The following is a 19,002-nucleotide window of genomic DNA, read 5'->3' on the forward strand; positions in this document are numbered from 1 at the left end:
CTTCCTTGTTAACAGAACGCTGGCACATGTAGAGGAGTAAATATAAAATAGTAACTATAAAATGGGGAAACAGGACACCACCTTCACCAATGAACACGGACATCAATGAAGAGCACATGAGCAGTATGTTTCTGGATATTAACTTCAGGGGGGTGCAACATCACTCACAATGGGCAATGACCAGGATGCCCAATCCAAATTTAACCACAAAGGCAATCAAATACCAAATAAGGACATTGTTTTTTTAAAAAATTGGCCTGAACCCTTCAAAGCTTGAGTATGGGGGCAAATTCTAAACCTTGGCACCTAGTTCCACTCAGGGCGGTTAGGTAAAGAGTCCCTGACCAGGAGAAAGTGTTCATTTCAAATAGATTCCAATTGTCAATTGATCAGAAAACATGGAAGTGCATTGTGAAATTAAGAATATTTTTGTCTTTTCCACGAAGCCAGGTATAAGGCCAGAATGGTAATTGTTAAGAGCTGACAAAATGTCTTTGATTCCCAATTCCTGTTGAAATTACAAACCCAACTTCTGAGGTTTATGGTTTAGCCATGGGCTAAGGTCTCAGTAACAGGTACCCAAGTGACTTAGAAGAAAAGTTACCACTTCGAGTTTTGTGTATTCACCTGAATAGTCAGGGAACTTTCACCTATTTTATTTAGGTTTTCATTCAAATTCCAACCAGAAGCTAAATACAATTGGAAACGGGTAAGCACTACGTTTTACTCCAAAGGTGTAGGATCATTCAGATTTACTCCAATAAAAGTAGGCAACCTTTAAGCAAAGCTTTTCTTCATTTAAAAGAAAAATAAAACAAAACTATACAGTAGTCTTTCCTCATGTTCATTGCACAAAATGAGTTCTGCTTTTAGAACCTTGACACTCAATGGTGTTTTTTTTCCTCCCCGCACAATTTAAGATCCCAACTTTAATAACTTTTCTACATCAAAAAAACCCTAAGTTTTCCTTTAGGATGGTGTAAAAACCAGTATTTCTGCACAATTCACTGGAATTGTTTTTCTTTAAAATAAAAATCTCTTTTCAAAACCAAAAAAAAAAAAAAACCAAATACCAAAAGGAAAGTCCTCTACCGATTGTGGTTTCTGCAGCTATGAATGTATTTCTCAGTTTCATAGCTGCTTAGCTACTTCAGACTCCAGATCTGCTTTAACGTGTGTGTAACTGTGTGCACACTCAGCAGAATACTCTTTCATAACAGCAACTTGGGGGAAAAGATCTGGAAATAAAATACATACATTTATGAGTACCAGGAAACAAACATGACCCAGTAATATATGAGGCAAGACTGCCTAAAATGAGATGCTTTTAAAAGATTTCTTTCCCATGGTTGTATCTTCTTTTTCTTTTTTAAACAACCACTTTTGGCCATTAGAATGAATCTGACACTGCTCTGAACAACGGTGATTATAGCAAAGCTATAAGTTTTAAAAACGTTGTTTATACCTGTTACATTCACTTCTTACCCTCCAAATACTGATGACAGGTGTCAAAGAGGCCAACACCAGCACAAATGGAAAGACCATCAAAAATGAGTATCACCTTGTGCTTTCAGAAACATTTAAGCATTTCAGTGTACAATAGTCCTTTCATTTCACATTTTTAGTAAGATGCTGATGCAGTGCAGCAAATATGCAAAGCATCTTCTTTCACACAGTCCATGCAGAAGACATCTAATTTAAGTTCTGAGATACAAATGATTAAAAAAAAAAATCCAGGATGAAAGAGTTTCAAAATGCATAGTGTTCTGTGCATGAGTCCATTTTTCTTTAAACTCTAATAAAAGAATCAAGTGGTAAGAAAAAAAAAATTGGTGCTGCACTCTCTGATCTTCTCCATTTTGCTGGTTAGCACTCTATTCTGGCATGTAAGGATGGAGGTGATCCTCAATGGTGCCAACTGCCCAGTGGGTAAGCTGTTCCTGTGGCAGGTAGAGGCAGATGCTGCATAACTTGAAGATTGTAGCTTTGTTTTTTGGAGTCTGGAAAGGGAAAAAAAATTTAGAATATTCTTAAGAAGGACCTCAACGTAACTGGCCAATTATCACATGAGAATCTCCCACAATTTACTAAGCACTTAAGAACACAGTAACAAAGCGCACAGAGTAAGGCAAGAAAATTATGGTCCCTATCCACAGGGACCTTGGTCTGGTCAGGACAGAACCCTGACATACGAAATACAGAGAGTCAACATGATACTGAATGTTCACAGAATTTATGCAGACTAAAAAGTTACAAAAGTCAGACTACTAGCTAAAAGAAATTAGGATTAAAGGCATATCATGGAGATAAGATTTGAATAGAGGTTTGTAATCACGTTTGTATACAGAAAGACAGCAGATGTGGTGAGAGCAGAAGGTAGAGAAATTAGAAATAGGTTAAGAGATTTAAGCATATCCTGAGGTAAAGGACAAGCAAAAAAAGTATTAACAGATAAATCACACTCATTAGCTATTTTTAAAAAGCAGTTACCATTTTAACATCTAACTTCTGATAAACAAGGGCTAGGTACTTTCACAAAAAACTACTGCTAGTGAGTAGACAATGAAGTCTGAACCCAGAACTGCCTTCACAGTTTTGCATCTTTTCACTATAGCACCTCTTAAAAAAAAAAAGGCAAAAGGAACAGAAGGTGGACTTTGCCAATGTCTGAAGCAGTCTACATACCTACAAGCAGAATCCATACATGTATATTTTTTCATTTTGACTTTTAAAACCTAGGACTTTCATACTACATTTATAGAAAGGAACATGATCACAGAAGTTATTTGTCCAAGGTCTCATGGCCAGTAAGTTACTGCATCTATGTTAGAATCCGAATTCTAGGCATGAGCTTCTATACCACCACCCATTCAAAATATTTTTGGTCTAGCCCTTATCATATATTTTATGTTAGAATATAAAGGGCAGATCTCTGCTAGATGATTTCAATCAAATTTCTTAATTTCCTTAACTATAAAATGGTAGTAGTAATATCTATACATCAAAAAACTTACAAGGATTAAATGAGCTCATACATGGAAAGCTCTTAGTATTGAGTTTGGTGCATATTACAGTTGACTCCTAAACAACATTGGTTTGGGCTGCTCAGGGCCGCATATAAATAAATTTTTTCAATATATATATTGGAAAAAATTTGAGATTTGTAAAAATTTGAAAAAATCCAAATAAACCACATAGCCTAAAAGTATCAAAAAAAAGAAAAAGATTATGTCATAAATGTGTAAAATATTATGTACAGATGACACGACACTTAAACACAGGGATTGAAACACAGACCCTAAATGCATTTGAAAATCTCCATGTATAATTTAGTCTTCCCTCCATATATACAGTTCCACATCAGCTGACTGAACCAACCATGAATTCAGCCAACTGGACTGAGCAGTATGTATTTATAAAAAAAATTTCACGTGTAAGTGGACAAGTGCAGTTGAAACGTCGTCATTCAAGGGTCAACTGTAGACACTAGTCGAATATCCTGCTCTAAAGTATTTTCTCAGTAAGTAACTCAAACGAAAGTATACTATGAGCAATTAAGAAGGATAAAAGAGTCAACCAAAAAATATTCACCACAGGAGCACTAAGGTAAATAAGAAACTAAAAACAAAAAAGGCCCAAAACAAAATACACCCCACCTAAATTGTATGTTTTCCTATCAGTTTTATCACATGCTTCCAGTGAAATTAATTTTCTTAACTCCCAGTTTCACTTGTAACACCATAAAATTACTTTCTATAAGGTACAAAATGTACAATCTTCCCAAATAGCCTATCAGCTCCTTGAAGATAGCAGTATGACTCCCATTTCTAATTCTCTAGTACCTTGCACAGACTTGCTCAAATAAAAACAAAAACATTCTACACAATGTAATTAATATCGTACTTTTTTTAAAAAGTATTTAAAATCACCTTCTCAATGAGGCCTTCTCTGGTGACATTACCTAAGAATTCACACCAAACAGTATATAATTCCCTCTTTTCTCTTAGTATTTATTACTTACCTACTTCTACGGTTTCCCACAATGAAACGCCAACCCATAGAGCAGGAATTTCTAACTTGTTCACCGCTATACAATACCTGACACTTAGCACTCATCTGCTGAATGAATGCTAAATAAATTACAATGATGCTATTTTTAACAATTAACAAAGTATCTATTACCCACTATAAATTCTAAGTGAGGACATTTATTAGGCTTAGGTTGATAAGAATAAACTTTACAGAATAAAAATCAATTTGGAATACTTGGATTGCTACTTAAATTGGAAGTACTTATTTAAAATACATGTGGACCTTTAAAATACAGATGTGCTTTCATCCTTTTAGATATTTAAAATATCTAGGCCAGTGCTTCTCAAAACATAAATGTGTTATCAATCTCTTGAGGTTTTTATTCAAAATACATATTCTGATTACTGCAAACTGAAATCATGACTTTTAGAAAAGTTCCCCATGTAGATCTAACATGCAGCAGTTTGGGAACCAATGTTCCAGATTAAGGTCAGGACATCTGTTTCTTGGTTTTTAAATAACTTCAAAAATAATGCAATACTGAAGGGGCAAATCAGAATTAAGTAACACACAGAAAACAATTTACTAACCAGTCAAGTTTTAAAATGAGCCCTTGTGTGGTTTACCAAAAAAAAAAAAAACAAAAAAAAACAGCTTACCTGCAAGTGCTGTCTGTCAATGAAGAGAAACACCGACTGGTTAGGATTGTTGACAACAATTCCAGTCTTGTCCTTTCGGCTCAGTACATGCAGAAACTGTTTTTCATAGTCACCGTGATGAAACTCAAATTTGGCCTAAGAAATAAGACATTTACATGTAACTACAAGCATGTTACACTTGACGTTACCTAAAACGTCTACTGTACCCATACACATACAGTTGTGTTCTTCAATATGGTAACCAATAGAGGCTACTTACATTTATATTAATTAAATGGAATTGAAAACTCAGTTCTTTAATTGTACTGGCCACACTTCAAATGATCAATAGTCTCATTTGGTAGCTGGTGGCCACCATTCTAAATAATCTCTTGGGATACACAGATTTCCTTCATCACAGAAAGTTCTTTTGCATAACACTTCATAATTTGACCTTCAAGAAAAACTATACCGAAGTGACTAAATTTTAATACTCCTTTTAAGCCAAATATCATTAAATAAGATTTTTAGACCCACTTAGCTCAAGAATCCTACTTTAGTACTTAGTCCAATAACACCACCCATCTTTCTCTTATATAACAAAGAATGCTACAGATGGCTCTTGGAAAGAAATCTATTTATATTCCAATCCCAGCTGCACACCTCACTACTTACGTGACTTGTGCAAACCCCTAAACTTTTCTAAATTTCAGCTTCCTCACCTATAAAAGGGCTCTAACCCATCAGTTAAGAGCAGTAAATGAAAAGTAAAACCCACACCTGAAATATACCTTCAGGCCTCACAAAGGTGAGTTATCTAAGGATACAGGAACCCCTCAAATTAAAAAAAAACGTTTTTATACACATTTTTATATTAGTAAAGTTTTTTACATTATGAAGAACAGTTATCAAGTCAGTCATAACATTCTTTTAATCTTTTAACATTAGGAAGATTATCCAACAAAATGTCTATGGAGAGGCCAAATGATAGGCGAAAAGACCAGGCTAACGGAATTCAAGAAACCTGGAAACCTTGAACAATCTGCTATTTTAGAATAGTGAATTGTAAAAATGATTATTAGTCCATTTGGTTCAAACAATCTTTATTCTCCCATTATGTCAAAGACAGTAGAAAACACTAACATGGAAAAAACATCGGACCTTGATGTCTAGGGTTTTACTACCCAGTAGTTTTTCTCATAAGCCGTAACATAAAATATGGTATCCCCTAGAGTACATCATGAGAAATGCTGGGCTGGAAGAAACACAAGCTGGAATCAAGCTTGCCAGAAGAAATATCAATAACCTCAGATATGCAGATGACACCACCCTCACCGCAGACAGTGAAGAGGAACTAAAACGCCTCATGATGAAAGTGAAAGAGGAGCGTGAAAAAGTTGGCTTAAAGCTCAACATTCAGAAAACTAAGATCATGGCATCTGGTCCCATCACTTCATGGGAAATAGATGGGGAGACAGTGGAAACAGTGTCACACTTTATTTTTGGGGGCTCCAAAATTACTGCAGATGGTGACTGCAGCCATGAAATTAAAAGACGCTTACTCCTTGGAAGAAAAGGTATGACCAATCTAGATAGCATATTAAAAAGCAGAGACATTCCTTTGCCAACAAAGGACCGTCTAGTCAAGGCTATGGTTTTTCCAATGGTCACGTATGGATGTGAGAGTTGGACTGTGAAGAAAGCTGAGCACCGAAAAATTGATGCTTTGGAAACATGGTGTTGGAGAAGACTCTTGGGAGAGTCCCTTGGACTGCAAGGAGATCCAACCAGTCCATCCTAAAGGAGATCAGTCCTGGGTGTTCACTGGAAGGACTGATGCTGAAGCTGAAACTCCAATACTTTGGCCACCTCATGTGAAGAGTTGACTCATCGGAAAAGACCCTGATGCTGGGGGGGATGGGGGGCAGGAGAAGGGGACGACAGAGGATGAGACGGCTGGATGGCATCACCAACTCGACGGACACAGGTTTGAGTAAACTCTGGGAGTTGGTGATGGACAGGGAGGCCTGGCGTGCTGCGATTCATGGGGTCGCAGAGTCAGACACGACCGAACAACTGAACTGAACTGAACACATGACTCTCAACCCACTCCAGTACTCTTGCCTGGAGAATCCCATAGACAAGAGGAGCCTGGTGGGCTACAGTCCGTGGGGTCGCAAAGAGTCGGACACGACTGAGCGACTTCACTTTCACACATGACTCTACATAAAATACTGAATTATACTTTTGCACAATTCACATATTTATTGAACTCTATATGAAAAGCACATTATTAGATGCTGACAAATATAAATAAGATTATCTCAATCTTAAGGGACTCACATACTGCTGAAAAAGAAAAGCACATAAAAACGTAAATCCTAACTTACTTCAAACCTTTCCCAGAATATGATTTGGTTATTTGTAAAAAAAAAAAAAAAAAAATCTTAAAATGGGTTCTTACTCTTAAAAGCGCCATGAGAAGAATGAATAACTAACTAACAGTAGACAATGACAGCAGTTTTAGCAGATGATTTTGGATTGGGCCTTGAAAGATGACAATAATTTTCCCTGGGGAAAATAAAAATGGTAAGCAATTTGGAAAATGCCACTCTAGGAAACAGAACCTACACAAACACAAGTGTGTCAAAATCAAGACGCTGCTCAAAAAGACAGCTTCAAGTGTCTATGGCACATGTCAGGGTGGATGGAAGAGGCCAGTAGATAACACACTGACAAGAAATTTAAGTGAGACTGCAAAAGGCTTTGCCTGTTTTGCCTGTGTTTCTGTGGCACATCAATTCTATCTTGTTTGAATATCCAGAGTTTTGGGAAGGAATGGTCCACACAAAAAAGAAAACTAATAGGCAGCATGTAAGAAACAATTCCAGAAGGCAAGTAATGAAAGTTTCCATAGCATGATGAAGAGCTAACCTGCAGCAAAAGCATTAGGGATGAGGAGGAAAGAGGAGACAAGACCACGCTAACAGTATCTCCCTGCACCTCACAGAACTATGAATATAGCAGGACTCAGTATTTCAAAACCATCTTTACTGTGGCTTCTATTAAATCTCACTACTGAAGTATTCTGATTTTAAAATGCTTTGAGTCAGAAAAGAAAGGTGTGTCAATTAAAGTTTGCCTTTCCTTCACCTATCTTGAGAGAATAAACCCTGCTATTTTTATTTAAGGTTTCTCACTCAGGATATTTAGATTAAAAGTACTTCAAGAAGTATGATTGTTTTTACACTGCTAATTATAAAAATATTACCTATATCCTAGATAATCCTATATCCTACTGCTTATATTCAGTCTGTAATTTAAAGATTTTATCATTCAAGGAACTTTCCACAGTACAGGGTAGTGAGTTAAAGAGCACAGGCTTTATAGTCAGTCTAGACTTAAAAAAAACTAACAGTACTTTTGGAGAGCAGCGCCATTAAGGTTTAAGACCTGCCCTAATAACATAACATGCCTTTTCCATTCCCATCTTCTATATTCAGCTTAAATTCTCCAGTGCGTTCATCTTAGTCAGATGTCGTCAATTAAAACAACACAGAAATATAGGACGTTCACCTCTATTTAGCCTACTGTCAAATGAACCTTAGAAAAAGGAATGACAACTTATTTGAGCTATGTGCAGCAACATTACCATGGGGACAGGACAAGGATACCAATTAGTCTATTACACCGAAAAGCACTATAAAGACATTTCGTTAGGATGGATAAAAGCAAAATTTTTTCAATGACAATTTTCATAGTCTGATATGCAGATGACACCACCCTTACGGCAGAAAGTGAAGAAGAACTAAAATGCCTCGTAATGAAAGTGAAAGAGGAGCGTGAAAATGTTGGCTTAAAGCTCAACATTCAGAAAACCAAGATCATGGCATCTGGTCCCATCACTTCTTGGCAAATAGACAGGGAAACAGTAGCTGACTTTATTTTCTGGGCTCCAGAATCACTGCAGACGGTGACTGCAGCCATGAAATTAAAAGACGCTTACTCTTTGGAAGGAAGTTATGACCAACCTAGGTAGCCTATTAAAAAGCAGAGACATTACTTTGTCAACAAAAGTCCATCTAGTCAAGGCTATGGTTTTTCCAGTGGTCATGTATGGGTGTGCGAGTTGGACTATAAAGAAAGCTGAGCACCGAAGAATTGATGCTTCTGAACCACGGTGCTGGAGAAGACTCTTTAAGAGTCCCTTGGACTGCAAGGAGATCCAACCAGTCCATCCTAAAGGAGATCAGTCCTGGGTATTCATTGGAAGGATTGATGTTGAAGCTGAAACTCCAATACTTTGGCCACCTGATGAGAAGAGCTGACTCATTTGAAAAGACCCTGATGCTGGGAAAGATCAAGGGCAGGAGAAGGGGACGACAGAGGATGAGACGGTTGGATGGTACCACCAACTCAATGGACACGGATTTGAGTGGACTCTGGGAGTTGGTGATGGACAGGGAGGCCTGGTGCGCTGTGGTTCATGGGGTCGCAAAGAGTCGGACACTACTGAACTGAACTGAAGCAATTAGTTCAAAATAAGCCTTCTAAAATTTAGTTTGGTATACTTAGTCTTTAAATAAATGTAGTTACTTCTTAGTTTGTCTGATTGGTAAGTATGTTCGTTGTAGAAATTTATTGAACATACATTATTTAATTAAAAAAGGAAAAGTTACCTTATCTGACCTAAAACTAACCATAATTGACATTTTGGTGGATCTTGTACTTACAACCATGCACACATATATAGTATAAATAAAATTACATTAACACACAGATAAATTCCCTTAAATAAAACATTAGAAATTGTCAAGGACATTAAATGACAAGTCAAAACATAGCACAATGTCAAGGAAAGTTAATTAAGAACCACTACTAAATTCTTTTCTCCTATGAAGCTTTATACGCAAATCAACTCCTAGGAAAGGGTTTCTTCATTCATTTCTTGGATGAGATTCCCCTGAGAACCAGAGTTAAGTTACAAAGTATTTTAGGAGTGTGTGTGGTGGAGGGGAAGAGATTTTCTAAAGTTTATCTATGGGCTCCACTATCAATCAACAAATGTCTACCTTAAAACATTTTTTCTGACCATAATTTCAAACACACACTGATTAGTCAGAACCACCTCAATCCCAAGAGATTCTATAATCCAAATGCTGTCCATTCCTACAACAGTCAAAAGGCCAGGAGGGACTCTTGAAGGAAAATCTATCAGAAAGCATATTCCTAAGGAATTTCTTAAATTGGACCCTATTCTCCAAGTTTTCAACTTATTTATGTGTTTACCACATTTATTTTAGAATAAAATACCTGAACAGGCCTAAAAGGCTCATCAGATTCCTTCCACCTAGAGAACAGGAGACAGACAATTTTTTCAATATCATTCCGAGGCCAAAGAATGAAATCCATCTCCTGAGTACAGCCAATTACATCCTGTAAAATGCCACACACACACAAAACATTACTTTCAAATAAACAAAGCCATAACAAGCAATATCACAAATTACAGGGTCTGACTACAAAAACATTTTACAAATGCCAAAGGTTCACTATACAGCTGACCCTTAAACAACCTGGGTAGGAGGGACACTGATCAGAGTCGAAAACTGCATGTAACTTTATAGCCAGCCTCCCATATCTGCAGTTCTTTACCTGTGGATTCAACCAACTGTAGACTGAGTAGTACTGTAAATTATTTATTTTAAAAAATCCACTTATAAGTGGGCCCTGACAGTTGCTGCAAATCTGTGTTAACGGTCTACCATGTGTTATGTCTTTTAAGAGGTGACAATAAGAAGACTGTATACAATCTGAATAGTTTATGACCTAATTCTAATTTTTATCTTGTAGAGTTCACATATAATCAATCAGTTTAATAGTTATCATATTGAGATCTAAACTCATCAGTGCAGTGAAAACTGCAACTGAAGCTCTCATTTTTTGTCTTTTAAGTTCTTATACCATTATTTTCACTCTTCAAAATCAGACCCTAATTAAACAAAGGTGTCCTGAACTTCTAATTCACCTTATTACAGGTGAAATGTTAATTCTAGCATATGTAGATTATTGAGGCAAATTAACCTCTTCCAGACCACTACATGGTTTTCTCCAGCTGCCCCCCAAGCCTACTAATGATGGGGCCCTCTTGTTGAAGTTACTTTGCCCATAGTAACTTTCAATGATTTGCAGAAGTTTAGACAAACCGCCTCAAAAGTTCCATATTTACAAGGGGCAAGATGTTTTATTCTCCCCAAAAAAGGAAATCTCAGTAATCTAATACATGAATCACAACAATGTACACTATTACCAACAGAGTAAAGCCTAAGAAAGTTACACATGCTTTTTTTAAATTCCTTTTTAAGAGAGATTTACAATCACCATTCATTACCCATTCTTAGGAGGGAAAAAAAAAAGGCAAGTTTAACTCACATAAAGCCTATCCAATCAAGACTTAAAAACAGAACTCACCCTTCTCATAGACTGGTATCGAGGAGCATGGAGCTGCACCACATCTTTCTGTAAAAGCTCTATGGAACTTTCCAAGGAATAGCTGGAATCTCGCACACCTTTCAGGATATTTTCTTCATAATTATTTGTCATAACTGGTATAACCTCAGACACTTCAAAAAGTGCTGATTTTTTCTTCTAAAAGGAAAAAAGAAAAAAAAAGTGTATTAACCTACTGGTAGCACATTGTCTTCTAACACCCAGAGTTCATAACACAATTTTTGTAGCATTATTCTAACACAGCAAAATTCTTAACTGAAGCCATTTCCGTACAGAAAACACAGATTTTCAAACTAGGTGGATCCTTCTGTTCTTCCCTCAACCCCCTTACTTCCCAACCACACACAAATAGGCTATTATCAGAATGTTTAACTGCATGTTTTTTTAGCATTATGGTAACCATAACAAGAACTTATTTTGCACAGTATTTCATTGTTTAAGACGCAAATTCACTCAACTGGTTCTACATACAGCAAAATCAAACTCTCAGCAGTTTAAAATCAAGGCTCTAGGGTCAATTTCCATTATTCCTTCTGGGTATTATGTAACTACAAATGTCAATATTCAAAAGAAAAGGAAAATATGTCCACCAAACCTTCAAACTTAGTTAAGATCAAGAACTCATCAATTTAGTTTATAAAATTCATGAAATGCTTGAGACAACTGTCTGGATACTGTCCAGTCAAAAGACTTCTATAGGTGTGAGAAGAGCTAGATGATATAATTTGCAGCATCTGAGATCTAGTCTATTTTTATCTCATATTTCTAGTGAACCTATATTATAATAGTGTCCATTAAAATCTGGTCTTATCAATTCTGCAATTAAGGAAAAAAAAAAAAGCAAATCCGTGATATTCAATCTTCAGACAATCATTTCAAAACAAACCACTTTCGAAACCACTTTTTATGCTATACCTAACAGCTAAGAGAGTTCTTAAATACTAATAACTTTAATAGTGGGAATAAATATGTGAGAAACTTTCAAATTAAAGATATACCATGCCAAGATGGTGTTTCTGATGTGAAATTAGCTCACAACTTAAGCACAAAATCAAAGCAGTGTTTCCTTAATATTCAAAACCTAACCTCATGTCAAATAAAAATTATCTAAGAAATTGTCCATTATTTTAAATTGCCAAAAAAGTTTTTATCAGGTTTTCTGTGACTACTCACAACTCATTATTTGCTATTTTACTGTGGAATTAACTCTAACACCAAAACAAGTGTACACTTCTTTTGGTCATGTTGTACTTCTAAAGACAAATTAACCTTTACAGTAATTAACTGCTCCTAAAAATAAAAGTGCATTCTATTTCACTAAATGTACCATGAGAAAAGGTAAACTACAGCATGTAGCTTAAGAACCAGAAAGCTTTCAGCAAGTAAACATTTTGATTCCAATTTACTACTTTCAAACATTCTATATACCTCAGATAATTTTTAAATTCAGTAACCAAGTTCTCTATATAACTCCACGTAAATAAAAGTTATCGTAAAACAAAACTGTGAAAAAAAAATAAAAAAATAAAAAAACAAAACTGTGAGTTTTACAATGCTACTCACCCCATGTTAACTAAAGTGGATCCTACTCAGCTTTAGAATTACGTTATTTCCAAACCAATGAGCACACAAGCCTTTCATTCATGGTTACACCCTAACTCCTCTGACTGAGGGTCAAAGTTAAAGCATACAAATAAAGACTTTTGTCCACCACTTTTTAACCCTAACCAGGTAATATACACTTACAAAAAACCTTGTGCTAAATCACATTAAGAACTTTAAATTACCTTCTCCTTGAATACAAAGGCAATATACATCTTGAAGTCAAACTGGTCAGCTAGAGATTCTTTTTTCTTTCTAAGCTGAGCACGTAGTCTGTTCAGAGCTTGTTTCTTCCGGGAGTTTGGGTCCCCCATTTTGAAATACAGGTAGGTACTAAAGCCTTTGGAAATTGTCACTAAACTATGGGCACTTTTTCTTAAGACTCAAGTACAACAGAAACAAGTCATTTTTTTTTCCTGCTAATATGATTGTATAGCTAAAATCACGACTGCAACCCAAAAACTGCACCTTCTGGCAATATTAGGAGACTGTCATATTACAGGGTCAAGAAACAAAAGCTGCTGTCCAGTCATGTTTGGACAAGAAAGGTTTGGGGTCAGATGGGAAAAAGGAAGGGAAGGAAGGAAAGAGAAAATACTTGAACTAACTTTTTGGAAAACACATTTGGCTAAACTGCCAAAATAAAGGTGGGGGAAGGGAAAAACCTATGAAGAGGATTTAGGTGTGCAATAAAACACAGTTGACACCAGTCCAATCCTTAAAATCCATCCGGATCTTCTTCCCCTCTTTTTAGAGAAGGAATAATGAAAAGGAATGAGGAGGGGGACTGTGATCCTTACTTTCCAAATTTCAAAAAGGAAAAAAAAGAAAAGCCACCAAAATAACCTCCCCCCAAAACCAAAACAGGGTAGGTGAATGAAACTGAAATATCCAATTGGACTTTACCCAGCCAGATTCATGGCTGTAGTACCTAATTAATTCTTAAGTTATTTCAGATTTCACTATTGCTATGTATTATCAGTGCGTGTTATTGATTACACTTGGTAGTGAGCAAAGAGAAAAGTGCAAAATCGGTAGAGAAAGAAGGGGAGAGGTTCAGGGTTTCCCTGCAATCAACTACAGTGTATACCGGGGGCGGGCAGCTGTTGCCCAAAGGAGCCATAAGAAAAAACAGCGGAGTCATTACCAATTTCCCCATCGCCCACATTTTCACCATCAGGCGGCTGCTAATGCTGCTGCCAAGGAGAATCATGATGGCAGAAGAAAAGGGGGTATATAATACGATATAATAATGATTCCGGCTCTGTGGTTAGACCTGATTAATGCCCGGGATCCCAACACCCCAAGTTCTGCAATGAGTCCTACATTCCCCGAGGGACCGTTCCCTATGAATCTGCCCGCGTGCAAGACCGTGGGGAGTGAGACTTATCTTTTTGTTAGCATTGCTGAGGCAAAGGTGGCGGGTTCTTCTCCCAAAGCCCAGGCAGTGCCCGGGGACCACCTGCCTTCCACCCCCCGTAGGTCCCACTCCCGCCCTTTGCCTTCAGCGGCAGCGACTCACTCGCACCACGGGAGACACTGGATCACTCGGGTTTTCACTCATTTCATCGTGGAAACAATCCCCGCCCGGGTAGAGGAGGCGGGAGAGGGTAAAGGGGAAGGATCAGTGGGAAGAAAAGAAAATAGTTGCGTTAATATTAATTACTTTTTAAAGTATGCCCACCCCACCCCACCCAAGAAAGAAAGAAAAAAAAACAAACACTAAGTTCCCGGACTCCGGATTCAGCTCTCACGTTGAACAGACCATGTTTCCCGACTTTGGATGGCTTAGGGCGGGGTCGTTAGTTGGCTTCCCGAAGGAACAGGGGGGATGGACTGAAGGCGGCTGGGGCGGGGTGGGTGACGGGGAATTCCCCTCCCTGTCCCCGCGGAGACCGGGACTGGCGGACCGACTCTCGGGCGGGGTTCGGGCCCTCTAGCCGCAGCCTGCGGGCGGAGCGGTGGCGGCGGCGGAAGAGGCGGCGGCGGTGGAGGCGCTGCTCGCAGCACGGGCAGGAGCCATGTCAAGAGAAAACCACCAGCCAACTGAACCCCTCCATCCCCGCTGCAGTGCGCACTGTGACCGGGCCGCCCGCGCTGCTGCCGCCGCTCAGCCCCCACCTGGGACCCATAGTCTGGCTCGGCGCCCCGGGCAGCGGCGGACGGGAAGGACGCGGGGACGGCGGCGACGGCGAGAGAAAAGAGAGGAGAAACGAGGAGGAAGGGGGAGGGGGGGTTGGATTTGTATTGGCGGCGGAGGGGGAAGAGAGGAAGGGGAGGGGAGCCCTGCGCTAAAGAGGGTCTGTCAGCGAAGGAAACCCCCCAAAATAAAAAGTTATTTCAGTTCAGGCATCTGCTCTGGAGTCTTTCTTCTCCGCACGGATCGAGTTCCGGCTCTCGGAAAGAAGATCGAGGAGACCCGGAGGGGGGAGAAGCCGAAGCGGAGGGAGAGCGTCCGCGGTGGCACAGCCTGGTTTCCCCCCCACCGGTGGCTGCGGAAGCGACAGCGGCTGCCTCGGAGCCTCCCAGGTCCGGGGCAGAGTCGCGTTTGAGAAGAGAAGCGAGAACAAACAACTTAAAATGGCAGCGACGGCCGCTGCGTCACCCGCCCCTCACCGGCACCGCCTCGAACGCTTTGCGGCTGCGCACCGCGCGGGCCGCCACCATCCGCGCAGGGGCGAAGGGGGAGAGAAGACGGGCCGTGGTGAAGGTTTACATGGTTCTCAAGAAGGGAGGAAAGAAGAGCAGGGGCAGAGGGTGTGAGCAAGCTTTGAAATGGGTGACTCTCCGAGATGAAGCTTCTTGGTTAACACTCCCGCCTCAAAAGGGGAGTTTTAGAATAGAAATCTCCCCCTCTTATCCAGAATGCAGTTTCTATGGGGCGTGAAAAGGGACGACCCAATCTCCCTCCGCCCTCTGTCAGGAGGGCCGGGCTCCCGAGCTGGCCCCCTCGCCCCGCCCCCGCCGTCATAAAGCCACGCCCTTACGCCCTCCCTGTCGGAGCACCCGGATGGAATCGCCCTGCCCTCCTTTCGTGCTCGCCTCAGTCTCGGCGGGGGCGCGGGAGAGGCGGAGCCGGTGGGCGGAGCCAGCGGGCGGAGAGAATGCGAAGGCGGGGCGGGGTGGAGGAGGAAAAGGGAAGTGTTTGTGCGGAGGTGAGGTGGAGATGCCCGTTTCAGTTCGTCGCGGTCTGTTTCTCAACCACTGATTGGCAGGCCTTTTGCGGGTCTGCCCCGCGGTCTCGTGCAACTGAGCGTTCGTTTCCAATATCTGGACTTGAAACGGCTAAGCCGCCGAAAATGGCTCATGTTGGTCTCACGTGGCTCTCTGTTTCCCCCCTCTCCACGTGCGCAGAGAAGGGGGGGGGCGGTTCTCAAGCTCCGAAGAAGGTGAAAGACGCCGTTAGAGCGTTGCTCTTGTGGTTTAGGAGGAAAACTGCCGCACCTGCCCCGTGCATCATTTTAACCTTACTTGTAGAACACAGGTTTTATGGCAGTCAGCCACTCAGGACCTTAGACCCTGGGACCCGTCCCTTAGGTGGTTCCTCAAAATATGAAGAGCGTATGTGTAGGACGGACCCACACGTCTTAGAATCACATGTCTTTGGCTCCAAAGAGCAATTAGTCCCATTTTTCAGAGCTCCAATGTATCTGTAAAACGAAGCTATATAAATAAGAAATCCGCAAAGGTCAACATTCAACAAAAGCAAAGGCTAAATAATCTTTTATGAGCTACTCTGTGATGAAATTTTAGAACTCCATTGGTTCCCCCAAATTATTGTTCTTCACTTGGTAAAATCAAAATAGATTACCTGTAATGACTACCCCCCCCCCTTTTTAACCCATGAACCAAAAGATTAATTATATCCACCCTTCAAAATAAATTGCAACTAAAATTATATTTCTGGATTTCCAAATTATCACTGTGTGTGTTAGTCAGTCAGACGTGTTGGACTCTTCGTGACTCCATGGGGTGTAGCCCACCAGGCTGCTCCATCCATGTGATTTTTCAGGCAAGAATACTGGAGTGGGTTGCCATTTCCTTCTCCAGGGGATCTTCCTGACCCAGGGAACTCCTGCATTGCAGGCAGACTCTTTACCGTTTGAGCTACCAGAGAAGCCTTAACAGTAAATACAGCATTTTGCTAGTGCTTCCCTGATTGATTTTCACAATCACATAGTAATAACTGCAGAAAACTCACAAGGATAAAACTGAGGATATCAGGTAGTTTAGGACACTGGTTTTTAAAGAAAGATATTTTAAAAATAGCAAAGGTTCATGTCTTCTTGATCTGGGCTTGATTTGTATCCATGATCAGCTCCTTAGAAGAGTTTTTTTTTTTAATAACAGCGTTATTTGAAATATAATTCACACACCACAAAATGTACTGACTTAAAGTGTACATTTCAATTGATTTTAGTATAGTCACAGAGTTGTACAGCCATCACCAGAAATTTCAAACATTTTCATCACTTAAACAAGAAACCCCATACCCAGTAGCAGTCACTCGGCTCCTGCCTCTTCCAGCCCAACCACTACTCTGTCTTCTGTCTCCATAGATTTTCCTGTTTTGGAAACTTCATATAAATGGAATCATACATTACATGGTCCTTGTGACTGGCTTCTTTACTTGGCCTAATGTTTTCAAGGTTCATCCATGTTGTAGCATGTCTCAGTAATTTTTTTTTATTGCTTAATACCATTCCATTGTATGGCTCTTCCATATTTTGTTTATCCATTCATGAGTTTAGGGACTTTTAGGTTATTCTGCTTTTTGACTATTAAGAATAATTTTGCTATGAGCATTTATGTAAAGGTTTTTGTGTAGACGTTTATTTTCAGTTCCCTTGGGTAAAATTATAGGGGCAGATGTTAACTCTATCTTTAATCGGTTGAGAAACTGCCGAACTATTTTTACAAAGTGGTGATACCATTTTACATTTTGGCTAGCAGTGTATAAGGGCTCTAATTTCACCACATCCTTGTTATTATGTATCTTTTTTATTATAGTTATCCTACTGGGTGTGAAGTGGGTATCTCAGTGTTGATTTCCATTTGCCCTTCCTTAAGGATTCATCAGAGAAGGCAATGGCACCCCACTCCAGTACCCTTGCCTGGAGAATCACATGAATGGATTTTCTGCAGCCGGGTAGGCTGCCGTCCATGGGGTCGCTAAGAGTCGCACACGACTAAGCGACTTCACTTTCACTTTTCACTTTCATGCACTGGAGAAGGAAATGGCAACCCGCTCCAGTGTTCTTGCCTGGAGAACCCCAGGGACAGGGGAGCCTGGTGGGCTTCCGTCTAATGGGGTTGCACAGAGTCGGAAACGACTGAAGTGACAGCAGAAGCGGCAGCAGCAACGATTAAGAGTGTTGAACATCTTTTTGACCATTCTTCTGTCTCCTTTGGAGAAATTTCTAATCAGAGATTTTGTCCATTTTTGGAGTTGGTTTTCTTGTCTTTTTATTATTGAGAGTTCTTTATTCTAGCTACAGGTCCCTTATCAGATATATGATTTGCCAATATTTGCTCCCATTCTACAGGTTGTGGGTTTTCCCTTTCTTGATGGTGGTCTTTGAAACACAGAAGTTTAAATTTTGTTGAAATCCATTTTATCTGTTTTCAATTTTGCTACTTGTGCTTTTGGTGTCCTAACTATGAAACCACTGAAATTTTTTTTATACTACTATGATAATTGTTTCCTTCCAAGGAGTAAGCCCAACCACTACTTACTTTAATTTCATTTCACCATGAAATTAAAATATTACTCCTTGGAAGAAAAGTTATGACCAACCTAGACAGCATATTAAAAAGCAGAGACATTACTTTGCCCACAAAGGACCGTCTGGTCAAGGTTATGGTTTTTCCAGTAGTCATGTATGGATGTGAGAGTTGCACTATAAAGAAAGCTGAGCGCCAAAGAATTGATGCTTTTGAACTGTGGTGTTGGAGAAGACTCTTGAGAGTCCCTTGGACTGCAAGGAGATCCAACCAGTCCATCCTAAAGGAGATCAGTCCTGAGTGTTCATTGGAAGGGCTGATACTGAAGCTGAAACTCCAGTACTTTGGCCACCTGATGTGAAGAGCTGACTCATTTGAAAAGGCCCTGATGCTGGGAAAGATTGAAAGCAGGAGGAGAAAGGGACAACAGAGGATGAGATGGTTGGATGGCATCACTAGCTCAACAGACATGAGTTTGGGTAAACTCCAGGAGTTG

The 19,002-nt window shown here is 39.8% G+C and overlaps 1 protein-coding gene across 2 annotated transcripts; it reads right to left on the reverse strand.

The window, feature by feature from the left end:
* Positions 1 to 613: 613 nt before the first annotated feature.
* C27H6orf62 (chromosome 27 C6orf62 homolog) lies at positions 614 to 15,364 on the reverse strand. Of its 2 annotated transcripts, none has more exons than XM_020892287.2 (5): positions 14,305 to 15,364; positions 11,142 to 11,318; positions 9,984 to 10,106; positions 4,692 to 4,826; positions 614 to 2,000 (listed from the first exon to the last, which is right to left on the reverse strand). In XM_020892287.2, exons 1-5 carry the CDS (start codon positions 14,344 to 14,346, stop codon positions 1,875 to 1,877), a joined length of 603 nt encoding a protein of 200 aa, XP_020747946.1. In that variant the 5' UTR covers positions 14,347 to 15,364; the 3' UTR covers positions 614 to 1,874. The 2 variants fall into 2 exon arrangements, with proteins under 2 accessions (XP_020747946.1, XP_020747945.1); XM_020892286.2 differs by having other exon boundaries at positions 12,968 to 15,361.
* Between the last annotated feature and the right edge of the window lie 3,638 nt (positions 15,365 to 19,002).

The sequence above is a fragment of the Odocoileus virginianus genome, chromosome 27, assembly GCF_023699985.2.
Source record: "Odocoileus virginianus isolate 20LAN1187 ecotype Illinois chromosome 27, Ovbor_1.2, whole genome shotgun sequence".
Lineage (NCBI taxonomy): Eukaryota > Metazoa > Chordata > Mammalia > Artiodactyla > Cervidae > Odocoileus > Odocoileus virginianus.

What these genes read in the sequence shown, in the direction of transcription:
- C27H6orf62 (XM_020892286.2), bottom strand. Translation starts at nt 13,096, where the DNA reads ATGGGGGACCCAAACTCCCGGAAGAAACAAGCTCTGAACAGACTACGT. An exon ending in CCTTTGTATTCAAGGAGAAG is followed by an intron (nt 11,319 to 12,967) that starts GTAATTTAAAGT and finishes TTTTCCTTTTAG; the next exon opens with AAGAAAAAATCAGCACTTTT. An exon ending in TTGACAGACAGCACTTGCAG is followed by an intron (nt 2,001 to 4,691) that starts GTAAGCTGTTTT and finishes TTCCCTTTCCAG; the next exon opens with ACTCCAAAAAACAAAGCTAC.